The sequence below is a fragment of the Eupeodes corollae genome, chromosome 1, assembly GCF_945859685.1.
Source record: "Eupeodes corollae chromosome 1, idEupCoro1.1, whole genome shotgun sequence".
Lineage (NCBI taxonomy): Eukaryota > Metazoa > Arthropoda > Insecta > Diptera > Syrphidae > Eupeodes > Eupeodes corollae.
In genome coordinates, this window is record NC_079147.1 from 12,829,197 (window position 1) to 12,845,466 (window position 16,270).

Here is a 16,270-nt window from a genome sequence, read left to right on the forward strand (position 1 = left end):
GCATAAATAATAAAATTCTCTCAATGTTTCAGGCCCATCAACAAACTTATCTTTCTTTTGATAATCTTACTGATCAAGATAATGCTATTGATATTCCAATTGAATTTATGAATTCTTGGAATTCATCAGGACATGCTCCGCATAAACTGGACTTGAAAATTGGGCCCAATAATACTTATGGGAATTTAAATGCACCGTAACTATGCTCGGCTCAGCCCAAGGTCCAAACGAGTACAATAGACGAAGCACAGGTACAGACACTGAAGGTTGCAGGCCTTGACAGCACAAATCCCTGTTTTACCCAAAGACAATTTTATGTTGCTTGCCCCCGTTTCAGCTCTGCAAAAACTGTAAATGGGTCTCACCAAAGAACAAAAAATATTCTTTACAAAGAAGTATTATAACCGTAATAGAAATATGTACAGAGATAATATATAATTTACTTACTTACTTAATTAAGGTGGCGCTACAGTCCGGGGCGGACCTATGCCTCAAACAACATGCGTTTCCAGTTTCGCACGCCACCTGGTTGCGTCACCTGAGTCGCGGTCTTCCTCTACTGCGCCGTCCCTCGGGATTGGATTCGAAGACCTTCCGGGCTGGAGCGTTGATGTCCATCCGCTCTACATGACCTAGCCATCTAAGCCGTTGAACTTTAATTCTGCTAACTAGGTCAGTGTCACTGTACAGCCCGTTCCTCCATTATCCATCTATGCGTACGGGACCGAAAATCACCCGAAGAATTTTTCTCTCGAAGCATCTTAAGATGCTCTCATCTTTCTTTGACAGGGTCCAGGCCTCAGCGCCATAAATGAGAACCGGGATGATGAGTGTCTTATGGATGGTGATGAGGATGAGGACTTTACTTCTCAATTGCCTTCTAAGTCCAAAAAAGCAGCGATTTGTAAAAGTTATTCTTCGTTTGATTTCAGCGCTGGTGTCGTTGTCTGCATTAATAGCGGTGCCTAGGTAGACAAAGCCCTTAACTACCTCAAAGCTATAGCTGTCCATGGTGACGTTTTGTCCAAGACGCCGTCGTCCAGTGCCCTTTTTTGATGACAGCATACGAGGAGCGTTCAATATATTCTCGGTATCGATATGAAGGAAAATGCGAATTCAATTTAAATTGTTTCTATTTTTCAATATAATCTCCCCTAACATCAATGCATTTGTTACATCTTGAGATAAGCTTTTTTAAACCCTCAAAAAAATAAGTTTCCTCTTTCCCTGCAAAATACCCATTTATTGCCGACTTGAGTTCTTCATCATCAGAAAATCTTTTTCCACGAAGACATTTTTCAAATCCGGAAACAGGAAGTAATCACTAGGGGCAAGGTGTGGACTATAGGGTGGATGCTGAATTTCTTCAAAACCACAATCTCGCACAGCAGCCTTGGAAACTCGCGCCGTGTGAAGAGGAGCGTTGTCATGAAGAAGCAACACGCTGCGAGTGAACCCCGTCTTTTCTTTTTAATTTCCTCCCGCAAATTATGCAAAGTGGAAGCGTAGGATTTGGCGTTGATGGTTTCACCTTTTTTTGTACTCAATGAGTAAGATGACAGCATATACTTGGTCTTGCCCTCATTGACCACTAAACCCATCTTCTTCGCTTCCGTCGCAATGCTCAAAAACGCTCCACTGACATCACGCTTTGATCTTCCAATTATGTCAATATCATCTGCGTATCCGAGTAATTGGATGGATCTTTGGAAGATTGTGCCTCTAGTGTTGACGGTTGAGTTTTGAACAATTCTTTCCAGAACGATGTTGAAGAAGGCGCATGACAGTGCATTGCCTTGTATAAGATCTTTTCTGACCTTGATAGAGCAGCGTGCATTCACCATCGTCATTCTGCAAAAACGGATAAGTTTGAAACACTATGCTGAGATTCCACTCATCGGGCATGCTTTCTTCCGACCATATTCCCCAGATAAAGCCTAGTACATACTTGTGAACCATCTCGTGAACCCATACAAATTTCAGTTTTTGGTTCACCCGTGAACTTACTCGTGAAGCTGAGTGGAGAACAAAGTGGAGAGTTTTCGTTCACGGGCAATTCACGTGCAAAATGTACGGGAACTGTTGACGAAGCTTTGACATTTGGTTTCCGCATTTTAAAGTTTGTGGCTGCTTGCGCGTTGTTCTAAAAAAAAAGTTAAAATGGTGTCATATGAAATAGAATACCTATTTGAAGATTCAACTGATGAAGTTGACGATGTTGGCCTCTCAAAAACAGCAAAAAAAAAATGTATGACACATCAAATAAGAGACGACATGGAGGGTGATACGTACGAAGGATTTATGTCTTCATTAGAGTGTTTTTGAAACGTCAAATGTTCACAACGTGTACTCACAAGTGTGTACCAGTGAGCAATGTCAAAAGTTCACTTTCTCCACTAGCGAACGTTCACTTCACGAGGAAGTATGTACTAGGCTTAAGTTGGTGCATTCTCCGTACCAAATCATCGCCTGCTGCTTTGAATAGTTCGGCAGCGATGCGGAATTGTTGATCTGCGTCGCCGAGGTTGAGTGGTTCTATCTCCCTTACAGCGGAATTCGGTTCCTCATCGCCGTAATATAATTTGGAGAAGTGGTCTTTCCATATTCTCAGCATCGACTGCGGTTCTACTATGATGTTCCCCTGATCGTCTTTACAGGTTTCGGTGCGTGGCTGGTACCCTTGGGATGTTTTTTTTACCTTCTGGTAAAATTTACGAACCTTATACCTGTTGTGACATCCCCCTATCTCCTCGATCGCGCGCTTCTCGTGCTTCTTCTTCTGCTCGTAGAGCTCGCGAGCAGCTCTAGTATTTTTGTGCAGCGCCGTCCGTTTTGTATGCCTCTTGTTTCGCTGCGTGCGCTTGCCGGCTTTCGTCGTCAAACCAGGGGTTTCGCTGTGGAGGCCGTGTGAAACCTAGCACCTCAGAGGTAGCATCTCTGATGGCTACAAGGAAATGTTGCTAGTGGTTTGCTTAATGCAGGCAGCATAGGACTCCTTAAGAGGTTATTAGAGACTCGATTGGAAAAGGACATGTATCTCCCGATTATGCAACCAAAGATGTCTTCTCTTCCTAGCTTGGCATTAAAATCTCCTAAGACAATTTTAATGTCATAGCCAGGGCACTGCTCATATTTCTTGTCCAAGAGCTCGAAGAATATGTCTTTGGTGTCTTCATCTTTCTCCTCTGTTGGGGCATGCGCGCATAGAAGGCTTATGTTGGCGAATTTAGCCTTGATGTGGATTGTCGTGATGCCCTCGCTCACACAGTTGAAACTTAAGACTTTTTGCCTGAGCCTAGTTCCAACAACAAATCCACACCCAAAAAGACACTGTCTTTGTTCTCGGTAGCAGTCGCCGTAGTAGATATCTTTAGATGTCTTTTAGTTTGCGTTTGCCCGGTCCATCCCATCGAACTTCTTGGATGGCTGTAATATATGCCTTGCAGCAGTTTAGGGCTTCCGCTAATTGTTCGGCTGCACGTGGTCTGTTAAGGGACCTAACATTCCACGTACATATCCGAAGTTCGTTATCCTTATTTCGTTTGCGTGGGTTGTCAACAGTGAATCCGTCCGTATCCAAGGCTTGTTGGTGCTTCGAAACTTAAGGTATTTTTTACGTGGCCAGGAAGTCACCCCGACGGCACAACCCCCAACCTGGAGGGCCAGATCCTTAGTATAACTCCCAGGAAGGGGAGCCGGATAAACCGCTTCTTACAGGCCTGGGCTCCGAATATGTCGAAGAAGTCCTATAAGGTGTTCACTAAGTAGTTCAACCTTACTGGAACTGTAGACGCCATCGTTGATTCCATCTCTTTACTTAATTATCATTCAATTATTTCGCTATCTTTTTCCACGTTAGCCTTTAGTTCTTTGAAATAGTTGGATGCGCCTACAAAATTAGCAGCGTTATCAGAAAACATCTTAGAAAATCTGCCTCTATGTGACATAAATCTTTTCAGCGCACGTAAAAAAGCTTCGGTAGAGCGATCAGGAACAAGCTCTATGTGGACGGCTTTTGTAATATAATAAAAACAAATAGAGCCAAATGCACCTCCTTGTTTTGCTTGCAGCGAATATGATGACGAACGCTTATGGGGCCGGCAAAATCAACTCCGGTTAACATAAACAATTTGTGTTGCAGTGGTAATACACGATCTACGGGTAAGCTGCCCATAAATTGAGAGATGAGCTTAGGATGCATGCGAAAGCACCAAATGCATTCGCTTACGATGGTTCTTGTCAGTTGTAATCCACCAATAGGCCAATAACGATTTCGAACAGCTACCAACACCATTTGTGGTCCTGCGTGAAAAAATCTTTAATGATGAAAATATGAGATGAAAGAGAACGTAAAGTGATGAGTCTTCGGCAATAGAATCTGGTGCTTTGCATCAAAGGCTATCTCAGCTCACTTAATTCGGAATATCAGCTATCGTAGATTCTACATTTGAACAAAATTTGGTCAGTTTGAATCCTCTCTCTAAAATTTCAACGAGTTGAAGTCGACCTTCAATGCGTTCTTCAATGTTATTTGCCCCAAGCATCGCATCATCTACATACAAATTTTCTTTCAATAATTTGGCACCCACAGGAAAGTGCTCAGCTTCATCCATTCCTAGTTTATTTAAAGTCTTGATAGCTAAATAAGCTCCAGGAGCGGTACCGTAAGTAACTGTGAGCTGTCGAAGAACTTTCAATGGGTCTTTCTTTTCTTTCCGCCATAAAATTAATTGAAAATTAGTGCCAGCTTGATCAACAAGTACTTGTCTATACATCTGTTGTATATCAGCAGTTATTACGTACGGGAATAAGCGAAAGCTCAAGAGTATTATCATCAAATCATCCTGTAGCCTTGGCCCTTTGTATAATAAATCGTTCAAGGAGACTCCATTTGATGTCTTACATGAGGCATCAAACACACTCTTATTTTCGTACTTAAGCTTGACATTTTAAACACCGGGTGATGGGCATAAAGAAATGCGTCGTAGAAGCATCGAAATTAGGAACCAAGGCTCATATTCATTAATAAATTCTGAATACATTTGTTTCATAAGAGGATGTTTTTTAAGTTTGCGTTCGAGGGCTTGGAAGCGACAGGTTGCAATGTCCAATAAATCACCAAGTAAGATTGGGTTGCCATAGAAAGGGAGGCGTACGGTGTATCGTCCAAAGTCGCCTCGACGAGTCGTAAGTTCATAATGGTCCTCAACAGCCTTGTCTTTGGGACTAAGAAACGAGCCAGGTTCATACTTTGTGCAAGACTCAATTTCAAATGCTCGTTCTACTAGCTGCCTCAATGATTCTAGATTGTCGATTGAAGCTCTAGATGAGTAAAGTGCTCTACGAAGAAGAGTTGGGGATGTAGCGATAGATCCAACGACAATATATCCAAGCTTCGTACTACAAATATAAGGGAGATCGGGTACTAATGGATATTGCTCACCAGTTAATAATTTCCATAATAAACCTCTGCCAATTAAAAGATCAACGTGCTTAGGCCTGTTAAAGTTCGGATCTGCTAATTTAACGTGAGATGGAATTTTCCATTCCGAAATACTGAAGGCAAGTGGGGGGTACGACTCTGTTATTTTCTGTAAAATAGATGCATGAATATCGAATCGCTCAGAGTCGTTTATAACGGAGGTGAAAGTTAATTTACAGAGTCCTTTCGATGAAACACCAATGCTTACAATGCCGCCTATAAGCGTATCACACTTGATTCGCTTAGCATTTTTTATTTTGGCAAATCTCTCTGATATGTAATGATCTGTAGAGCCACAATCTAGCAAGGCGTGACAAGGGGTGGCGCAGCCATTTCCATCAAATACATTCACAATACCTGAAGCTAATAGAACCTGCTCATCTTTGAAAGATTGTGATGCAAAAAATGATCTTCGTGACGTGATACTTGCTAATTCAACAACAGGTTGCGTGCTTTCAAAATGCAATAAAGCGTGGTGCTTCCTTGAGCGTTTCTCACACCGCCCCTTACAAAACCTATACGAATGCCTTGATTGAAGACATGCAACACAGGCGCTCATCTTTCTTACTTCTTCTGAACGTTCTTTGGGTTTAAGCGCAATCTTTTAAAACATGCATATTTGATTGACATTTAAAACATTTACTATCATGCAAACTAGCAACCAAAATAGTATGGCTCTTCTTACCCTATTGCGGGCGTTTATACATAACCTGTGATTTGCCAGCTTGCTTTCTGGTCTGATCCACACGCTCTTGTGCTGGTGCATATTTCTCAAAGAAACTGGTAAAACTTGTCCACTTTGCGATGTTCTCGTTTGTATGTTCTTCCAACTTGGATTGAGCCTTGATATTAATCTTTCCGAGAATAAGAGTAATCATTAAATTCTCCGCCACAGCTTCAGCGGTAGCGGTAGCGATAGCAGTGACCTATAGTGTGCCTGAACCTTGTCGATGAGGTCTCTATAGGCTTGTGAACCTCCACCCGATACCCCTTGCATGGAAATAATGGGACCCAAATATGAGGGCCTCGTGGTCAAAACGGCCCTTTAAAGCTTGTCATGCCTTTGAAAAGTTAGATGCTGTTACTTCCATGTTACTAATAATGCGCTTAGGCCCATCACTCAATGCAGATTTTAAGAATCTCAAAGACCGATCACGGAGTTGGAAGTGGTATCTTTTCAGAACAACTGAATCTCAGTCTATCCTATAGACTGCCCAATCAATGTAGTGTATTCCAGGCAGAAGTAATGGCGATTAAAGAAGCACTATCCTGGCTCAAAGAAAACGTTATATCTTGTAAGGATATACGAATCTTCTCAGACAGCCAACCCACTCTTAAATCTCTCGCGTTTGTCTCCACAAACTCTCAAATAGTCCACGATTGTCGATCATCTCTGAATGAGATGACGGAACAGTTTAACATTCACCTAATTTGGGTGCCGGGCCACAGAGACATTCCGGGAAATTGCAAAGCCGATGAGCTCGCCAAAAACGGAACACTTCTGCCTCATGTTAGACAAAAACATAACATAGGAACACCACTTGCTACATGCAAATATCTTCTCAATCAATATGCTCTAGAAACAACAAATGCTAGATGGTCACAAAGTACCACCTGCCTAGCAAACAAGCAAATATGGCCAAGTATTGACTTAGAACGGTCAAAAAGCTTGATATCACTGAGCAGACAAAGTATAAGCTCTACAATTTGAGTAATTACGGGACACTGCCTCATAGGATGACATGCTCTGAGGCTAGGGGTCTACACAAATGACTTCTGTAGAAGCTGCATGGACGAGGAGGAAGAGGAAACAGTCCAACACCTTCTGTGTACATGTCCAGCACTCTCCATTAGAAGGAATTACTTTCTCGGTAATCCCTTCTTCGATAACACCAATGAACTGGCAACGATTGACACAAAATGTCTCTCTAACTTTATTAAAAGTACATGAGTAACCTCATTAGTGGTATCACAATGGACCCTTGAGGTCTACGTGTGTCAATGACATCTGGACAGCCACTCCAACCTAACCTAACCTACCTCCTTAAGGGAAAGACTCTCTAACCTCATAAATCTCCGAAATATGTGAAAATATGTCGCATACTCAATTTTTAAAGAAAATTACTTGAATTGCTTTACTAATCTCTTTTAAAACTCTACAACACAATTTAAATTAAATAATAACCATGTTCTGCTACCAATTTATGTTGGAAAATAAAAAATCAAAAGTTTAATTTAAATACAAGTTCAATTTTTATTAATTGAAAACTTAACATTTTAAGGCCGAGTAATGAATTGAATTTTTCTTAACCTAAATTTGAAACATGATCTCTGTACATGAGGATATGAGAATATGCAAAAAAAGAGAAAGCCTGAACTTAAACAGAATGTCAAATTAAAGAAAAAGTTTTGTGTACGTTCAAAGCTAGAATAAATTGTAGCATGTTTACATTATGTTATAATTAATTTTACTTTTTTTATTCTTTAACATTTGTTTTCATAACGTTTAAATAAATTTAACAAATGAGTCATAATGGCACAATATAATATAGTTAATAGTTCCTAATGGGTTACTTAGCTTTATAGAGATTTGAAGATTTGAGACCTTGCACAATTTGTTCCAGCCCTTGATTGTTTCTATTCACGCATGTACCTATAAATTTATAGCTTTTCGTATTTACCGCACACTCAGGATTAAAATATCTTTTCAAGTTGATCTGAATGAGCATTCAAATATGTACAAACCAATTGAGTCCAATTGATTAATATCGAAAAGTTATTTTTCCAAAGAATCCATTTCCCACTTCCATTTCCATATCAATATCCATATCCATATCCATTTGGCATTAGCGAGGGCCCTTATTACCATAAATTACAAGTGATTTCGATAAGTAGCGAAATCACTAACGGATTAAAGTCGATTTAACAGCTTTATCCATATATCCATTCCCTACACCTATGTATATCCATCCATTAACTAATTGGCGCTGTACGAGTGTGTTATACAAATTCACCCCCTCCCACCCCCATAAATATTAATCATGCTCACTGAATCTTCCATAAAAAATATATATTCCTATCCGTGAAAAAAAAAGTAAAACTTTTTGTTTACACTTTTGCTAATTTGTGTATTTCCAGGATATTCCGGACGAGCCCCATCGATGGCTGCTGTGCCGATTTGATTCGAAGAACGATTATATCTCATGGTCGACATATCACATTACATTCATGATTGCCTCCTACTTTCTGCCGCTGATCATAATTAGCGGTCTGTACATCCGGATGATAACGAGCCTGTGGCAGCAGGGCGCCGGGGTTAAGATGTCCGAGGAGTCGCAGCGGGGCCGGAAACGCGTAACTCGGCTGGTGGTTGTGGTGGTTATTGCATTCGCCTCCCTCTGGCTTCCAATACAGGTATGCGTTGCACGGCCCGTTCGGTTCCCACGCTCGAAATCTCAAACTTACTTCTTTTTTTTTTATTTGCAAGATCGAAGCATAATTTAATTTGTTTACGTTTTGTTTATATTTATTTCATTTTTGTTTTTCCACAGATAATTATGGTTCTGAAGAGTTTCGATTTGTACCAAGCCACTTCCACCTGGACGGTTATTTTGCAAATAATCGCGCACTTGCTAGCGTATACGAGCTCTTGTATTAATCCCGTGCTCTACGCTTTTCTATCGGAAAATTTCCGTAAAGCTTTTCATAAGGTAAGTTGATGTGAGGCTGGGTTGGGGATGGTTAATGGAAGTGGGATGATGTTGAATTGTTAGTTTTGAAGTCGATAAACACAGGTAAACCAGGAGGATGGAAAGAGGAGGGTGGGATTTGTGCGAAATATTTGTATAAGAAGTGTTTTTGTTGATATAGTTTCCACGACTTAGCTGGAGGCTTTTATTGGTTGCGTTTCGGGGGATGAGTGATTCAGCTATGAGAAGAGAATGGGGGGGAGGAATTAATTATAAATAATACGAATGAGAATGGAATTTGTATTTCCCGGCTTTGATTGCATTCCAAATGAGACACAAATTTAGTGTGAATAAATAAAACACAGGTAACCATCCTACATACTACATCGTAAATATACAACAGTTTTACACCTACACTTTTGATTCTGTTTAGTTTTGGAATTTTTATTGCAGGCGTTTTGTATAATGATGATTGAAAAGTCAAGGTAAAAATGCGAACTACGAATAAAGAAGGAGAGTATCTGAGGCAGTTTAAGATTAAGTAAAACAAATATTGCAGGTTCGCATATAAATTTAAAGTTAAGTTAGGATAGCAAAATATTTAAGAAACAAAGTTTATGATTTTGATTAAAATTCGTTACTCAAATATCGAGATCAGTAGTAGTTTTGTTAGTTATTTGATATTTCCTTATGCTAAAAATAATTATTTCAAAAAAAAAATTCTAATTTGTCTCCAATCCTTCTATTTTCGAGCGATTTGTTTGTTTGATGTTTGCCTAATATTTTTCTTTCTTATTTAAAATTCACAAAAACTTATTTTTGTGCCTTACATTTTTGTTGTTTATGGTGCTTTTTTATCTGGAATTTGGAAATTTCAAGAATCATGAATCGTCTGTTCAAATTGAACTTGAAAATATGTAATCTATTCCCAAAGTTCATAGAGGAAAACCTAAAAGTTGTGGTAAGATTTTGGATTTCGAGCAAAGACAATCCCGAAACCTTCTTTGAAGCACGATGTTTAAAAAATCACATGACAGCGCATCACCTTGTCTAAAACCTTTTTTGACATCGAAAGGTTCTGTTAAGTTGTTTCCAACCTTTATGCAGCAGCGCAATGGTCATCCTGCACAACCGCACGAGTTTGGCAGGGATGCCAAAACTAGACATGGCTCTATACAGCTCGTCCCTGCAAATGCTGTCATATGCGGCCTTGAAATTGAAAAGATGGTTCCATGATCTGCCTTAATGTAAATATTTGATCAACTGTGGACTTTCCTGGTCTAAAACCATACTGATAAGGACTTATCAGGTTGTTGCCGATGGGCCTTAGACGTTCACATATTACGGCAGAAAAGATTTTATAGGCGATGTTAAGAAGACTGATTCCTCTATAGTTGGTGCAGTTTAGAGGGTCTCCTTTTTTCAGGATCGTGCAAACAATACTGAGGTTCCATTCATCGGGCATGCTTTCTTCCTACCATGTCTTACAGATAACCAACTTATTTCCAGCTGCTTTAAAGAGCTCTGTATTCAAGCCATCCGCTCAAGCGGCTTTAATAGACTTCAGATATAATATGGCAATCTTTACTTCGTCTAAGTCGGGAGGACGGGATTGTTGGCTTTCGTCGTCTATGTTGAATGGATCTTCCTGCCTGACAGCGGAATTCAGTTCATCGTCGCCGTTATACAGGATGCAGAAGTGGTACTTCCATATCCTCAGCATTGACTGCGGTTCCACTATGACGTTTCCACTTTCGTCCTTGCAGCCTTCGGTTTGTTGTTGTGAATTTTGTTTTCCTGTTCATAAAACTTTCGAACTTCATTCCTGCTTGTTAACCTCTCAACATCTTCGACCGCACGCTTCTCATGCCCTCTCTTTTTCCTTCTGAGAAGTCGGTGTTCCTCTAGCCTCTTCTGATCATAGAGCTCATGAGCAGCTCTCGATCTTTTATGCAGCGCCGCTTTACGTGCCCGTTGTTTGGTTGCATTTGCCTGCCGACATTCGTCATCAAACCAGAAGTTCCTTGTTGGTGGCTGTTTGAAACCCAGCACATCAGAGGCGGCTTCTCTGATTGCATCTTGGCACTGTTGCCAAGATACATTGTGTTGGCGGCAGAGAACTTCGAGAGAGGTTACTTATTACTCTTTTGGAAAAGGATTTGGCGATCTCTGCCGATTGTAGCCGTTCGACGTTGTACCTTCTCCCAGCACCTTCCTGTTTTTCCTTGGGCCTGGATATCCGAAGTGCTCCCTTGGCTACAACGAGGTAGTGGTCCGAGTCGATGTTAGCTCCTCGGAAAGTTCGTACATCCATGATTCTGGAAGGCGTCGATCGCAATATGGTCAATCTGGTTGACGGTAGATTAATCTGGAGAAGTCCAAGTTCCTTTGTGGATGTTGAGGTGTGGAAAACGCGTACTGGCTACCATGACGTTTCGCCCCACAGCAAAATCTATGAGCCTGAATCCGTTGTCGGAAGTGTTGTCCTGCAGGCTTTTCTTTCCGATTATTCCACCAAAGATGTCTTCTCCTTCCTAGCTTCTCATTAAAATTGCCCAGGACTATTTTAATATCGTAGCTAGGATACTGCTCATGGTGTTGTCGTCTTTTTCTTATGTGGGGGCGTGCGCGCATTTCAGGCTAATGTTGCCGAATTTAACCTTGATGCCTATGGTTATGAGGCGCTCATTGATGCACTTATAGCTCAAGACTTCTTGCTTTAGTCTGGCTCTAATGACGAAGCCGCATCCAAATAAGCGTTGTTGGTTTTCGCGGTAGCAGTCCCCATAGTAAATATCGCAGTTTTTCATCCTCTTTTTGCCCGGCCCATACCATCGTATTTTGTGGATGGCGGTGATTTCTGCTTTATAGCGGTCTAGGGCCTCCACTGGTCTGTTAAGTGACCTTACATTCCACGTGCATATCCAAAGTTCGTTGTCCTTAATTCGTTTGCGTAGGTTGTCAACAGTAAATCTGTCCGTATCCGAGGTTTGTTGGTGCCTCGCAACAACGATGTTCTTACGTGGCCAGGAAGTCACCCCGACGGCACAAATCCCAACCCGGAGGGCCAGATTCTTAGTATAGCTCCAAGGATGGGAGGCCGGATAAAACCGCTCTTTATAGGCCTGGGCTTCGAATAAGTCGATAAGTCTGGATAAGGAGACGTGCCTTAGTAGAAAGACCTCTCTCGTTTTGAATAATAACATCCCGATCCGAGGGGGAGAAAAACTTCTCGCATCACCTCAGAAAACCCAAACATCTTGCCGCATTTTTGGCGACATCGTGTATGTGATCGTTCCACAAGAGGTGGTTCGATCGAGTATATTCAGTCTCCTCGTTGCAAGTGCTATTTATGAACAAATGGCAAGGGGGGTATATCTCGCTTTAACGATACAAGGCAGCATTGGATTTTGGAACAATGTTTTTATTCAGTTTGGTAAGAATTTAATGATCCTATCATATTTTTCGTTGTAGTTCCGTTCATCCATCTGAAGATCAGGGATGTGAGTCTGAAAACGAGTACAAAAAGTTAAGAGTAACATCGTCAGTGAAATAATGTATTAGAACTTTCAGACAGGAGATCATTACAAAAAATGAAAACGAGTGTTGGAGATAGAACAGAGCCGTGGGGCATACCTCATGTTTTTTTACGAATGACCAAAAATGCTTACTGCCTTTGGGACATTGCAGTATTTTTGCTGTAATTGTTGGTCATGTAGGGTCCTTAGGTCTAATTATTTTAACCCTGATTGGCATAATAGTTCTCATTCCCAGGAGAAATGAAATTTTGATCATACCAGCGTTGGATATTGTTGGACAAATTACTTAATTGGCGATAAAGAAACTTCCAACGTATTGTACAGTTTTGTTTACAGCACTTATCGTCAAAGTCATGATCCAAAAAAAAAGGTGTAGGTACGGGAAATTGATAGTGTCGAATCCTTAGAAAAGCACTTGGAATTGGAGAAGAAATATTTTCTCACTGCCACTGTTCCGATTTCTTGATTTACGAAGTCGGTCAAATTCTCACTTTTTAAGTTAAAATATTTCAACTCGTTTTTTGAATGTCGTTTATGACAAATATTTAAATAAAACTGTGACATATTTTATATAATAATGTCAGCTGAGTCTCACATTTATCAAATATTTTTGATATTGATATCAGCTCATATAACATTTTAGTTTGCTTATAATACGTACTAACCACACAAAATTAATTTTTTACTTTTTTTTACAAAGAATGCAAATAAAAATAAACAAAATGACTTTTAAAAATTGTTTGATAAGTTTCCGGATTAAATATCTTGATACTGCTTTCATTTGGTAGAAGGCCTTATAATCTAAGTTCCCAACCTCGAGCGAAGAATGTAAGATGTTCGAATATCAATACCACACAAATTTCAACATTACCCAGAAGAAGAATGAAGTTTTTCTTATAGAAAGGTTAATACAAAATTCTACTTTCGACATTCTAAGGGCATAAGGAAGATGATAGCACATATAGCAAATTTTATAAAGGGTGATTTCTTTGAGGTTAGGATTTTCATGCATTAGTATTTGACAGATCACGCGGGATTTCAGACATGGTGTCAAAGAGAAAGATGCTCAGTATGCTTTGACATTTCATCATGAATAGACTTACTAACGAGCAACGCTTGCAAATCATTGAATTTTATTACCAAAATCAGTGTTCGGTTCGAAATGTGTTTCGCGCTTTACGTCCGATTTATGGTCTACATAATCGACCAAGTGAGCAAACAATTAATGCGATTGTGACCAAGTTTCGCACTCAGTTTACTTTATTCGACATTAAACCAACCACACGAATGTGTACAGTGCGTACAGAAGAGAATATTGCGTCTGTTTCTGAGAGTGTTGCTGAAGACCGTGAAATGTCGACTCGTCGCCGTTCGCAGCAATTGGGTTTGTGTTATTCGACCACATGGAAGATTTTACGCAAAGATCTTGGTGTAAAACCATATAAAATACAGCTCGTGCAAGAACTGAAGCCGACCGATCTGCCACAACGTCGAATTTTCAGTGAATGGGCCCTAGAAAAGTTGGCAGAAAATCCGCTTTTTTATCGACAAATTTTGTTCAGCGATGAGTCTCATTTCTGGTTGAATGGCTACGTAAATAAGCAAAATTGCCGCATTTGGAGTGAAGAGCAACGAGAAGCCGTTCAAGAACTGCCCATGCATCCCGAAAAATGCACTGTTTGGTGTGGTTTGTACGCTGGTGGAATAATTGGACCGTATTTTTTCAAAGATGTTGTTGGACGCAACGTTACGGTGAATGGCGATCGCTATCGTTCAATGCTAACAAACTTTTTGTTGCCAAAAATGGAAGAACTGAACTTGGTTGACATGTGGTTTCAACAAGATGGCGCTACATGCCAAACAGCTCGCGATTCTATGGCCATTTTGAGGGAAAACTTCGGAGAACAATTCATCTCAAGGAATGGACCGGTAATTTGGCCACAAAGATCATGCGATTTGACGGCTTTAGACTATTTTTTGTGGGGCTACGTCAAGTCTAAAGTCTACACAAATAAGCCAGCAACTATTCCAGCTTTGGAAGACAACATTTCCGAAGAAATTCGGGCTATTCCGGCTGAAATGCTCGAAAAAGTTACCCAAAATTGGACTTTCCGAACGGATCACCTAAATGAAATTATCTTCAAAAAGTAAATGTCATGGAAGAATCTAACGTTTCAAATAAAGAATCGATGGTTAAAAAAGTTCTCAAGCTCTTAAAAAATCACCGTTTATATAAATAGTGGTGATAATTATGTTAAAATAACATGCTCGTACTATAGAAAAGTTTGTTGCTGTTCGCGGAAGTGAGGCTGAAGAGCCTCTACTATTCGTCATGCCCAAATATTGTACCTCTCAGACTCATCGTTGAGGAACATTTTGCATAAAGACTTGCATTTGCACGCTTACAAGTTGCAATTGACTCAAGGACTAAATGCCTTTTGACTTCAGAATGGTGACAAGAAATGACAACAGTGGATGATAAATTTTTGAAGAAAATCATTTTCAGTGATGAGGCACATTTTCACCTTATTGATCTCTTTAATAAGTATAGAATTTTCAAGTTTGGTCGAATAATAATCCAAGAGTGATTGCCGGAAAACGAATGCACCCACAAAGAGCAACTGTTTGGTGTGGTTTACTTTTTTCCAAAATGAAACCGGCCGGGCAGTTACTGTGAATGGTTTTTGGTATCGGGAGAATATAACGATCTTTTTATGGTCTGAATTGGAAAAAATAGATGTAGACGATTTGTGGTTTCAACAGGATGGTGCCCCTAACGAACGTAACACAATGGCTCTATTGAACGACAGATTCAATGGCCGTGTCATGGTGGCGATGTCAATCGGCCGCCATGATCATATGATTTGGACTTTTTTCTTTGGGAATATTTGAAAACAACAATTAAAGATGTAAAGGTTGATTTAATTCGTCACATAAATGCATAGAATTTCAGCGTCATCGAACATTAGGACCATCAGATGGAGGTGTGCCGGCAAGTTTAAGGCAGCCATTTCAAAGATATTTTGTTCGAAACATAATTGAACCATACCAAATTATCAAACCATTAAGAAAAGACCGACATTTCCCAATAATATGTGTTTTATTCATAATGTACATTGGCCCTTGAAATATAACCCACTTACTTACTTACTAACTTAAGGTGGCGCTACAGTCCGGGGCGGACCTGGGCCTCAATCAACAAGCGTCTCCAGCCAGCTCGGTCCCTAGCTAGCTGTCTCCAGTTTCGCACGACAAGTTGGTTGAGGTCCTCTCCCACCTGCGTGCGCCACCTGAGTCGCGGTCTTCCTCTACTGCGCCGTCCCTCGGGATTGGATTCGAAGACCTTCCGGGCTGGAGCGTTGATGTCCATCCGCTCTACGGCCATCTTAGCCGTTGGACTTAAATTCTGCTAACTAGGTCAGTGTCGCTATACAGCCCGTACAGTTCGTCGTTATATCTTCTCCACCATTCTCCATCTATGCGTACGGGACCAAAAATCACCCGAAGAATTTTTCTCTCGAAGCATCCTAAGACGCTCTCATCTTTCTTTGACAGGGTCC

General features: G+C 40.5%; 1 protein-coding gene across 1 annotated transcript in view; it reads left to right on the forward strand.

Moving 5' to 3' along the window:
• Positions 1-16,270, forward strand: part of LOC129942476 (allatostatin-A receptor) — a 62,582-nt gene that overhangs the window by 22,827 nt on the left and 23,485 nt on the right. The window contains exons 2-3 of the mRNA XM_056051452.1: positions 8,621-8,896; positions 9,034-9,192. Coding sequence (XP_055907427.1) covers positions 8,621-8,896; positions 9,034-9,192 — 435 coding nt within the window. The remainder of the gene's footprint in view (positions 1-8,620; positions 8,897-9,033; positions 9,193-16,270) is intronic.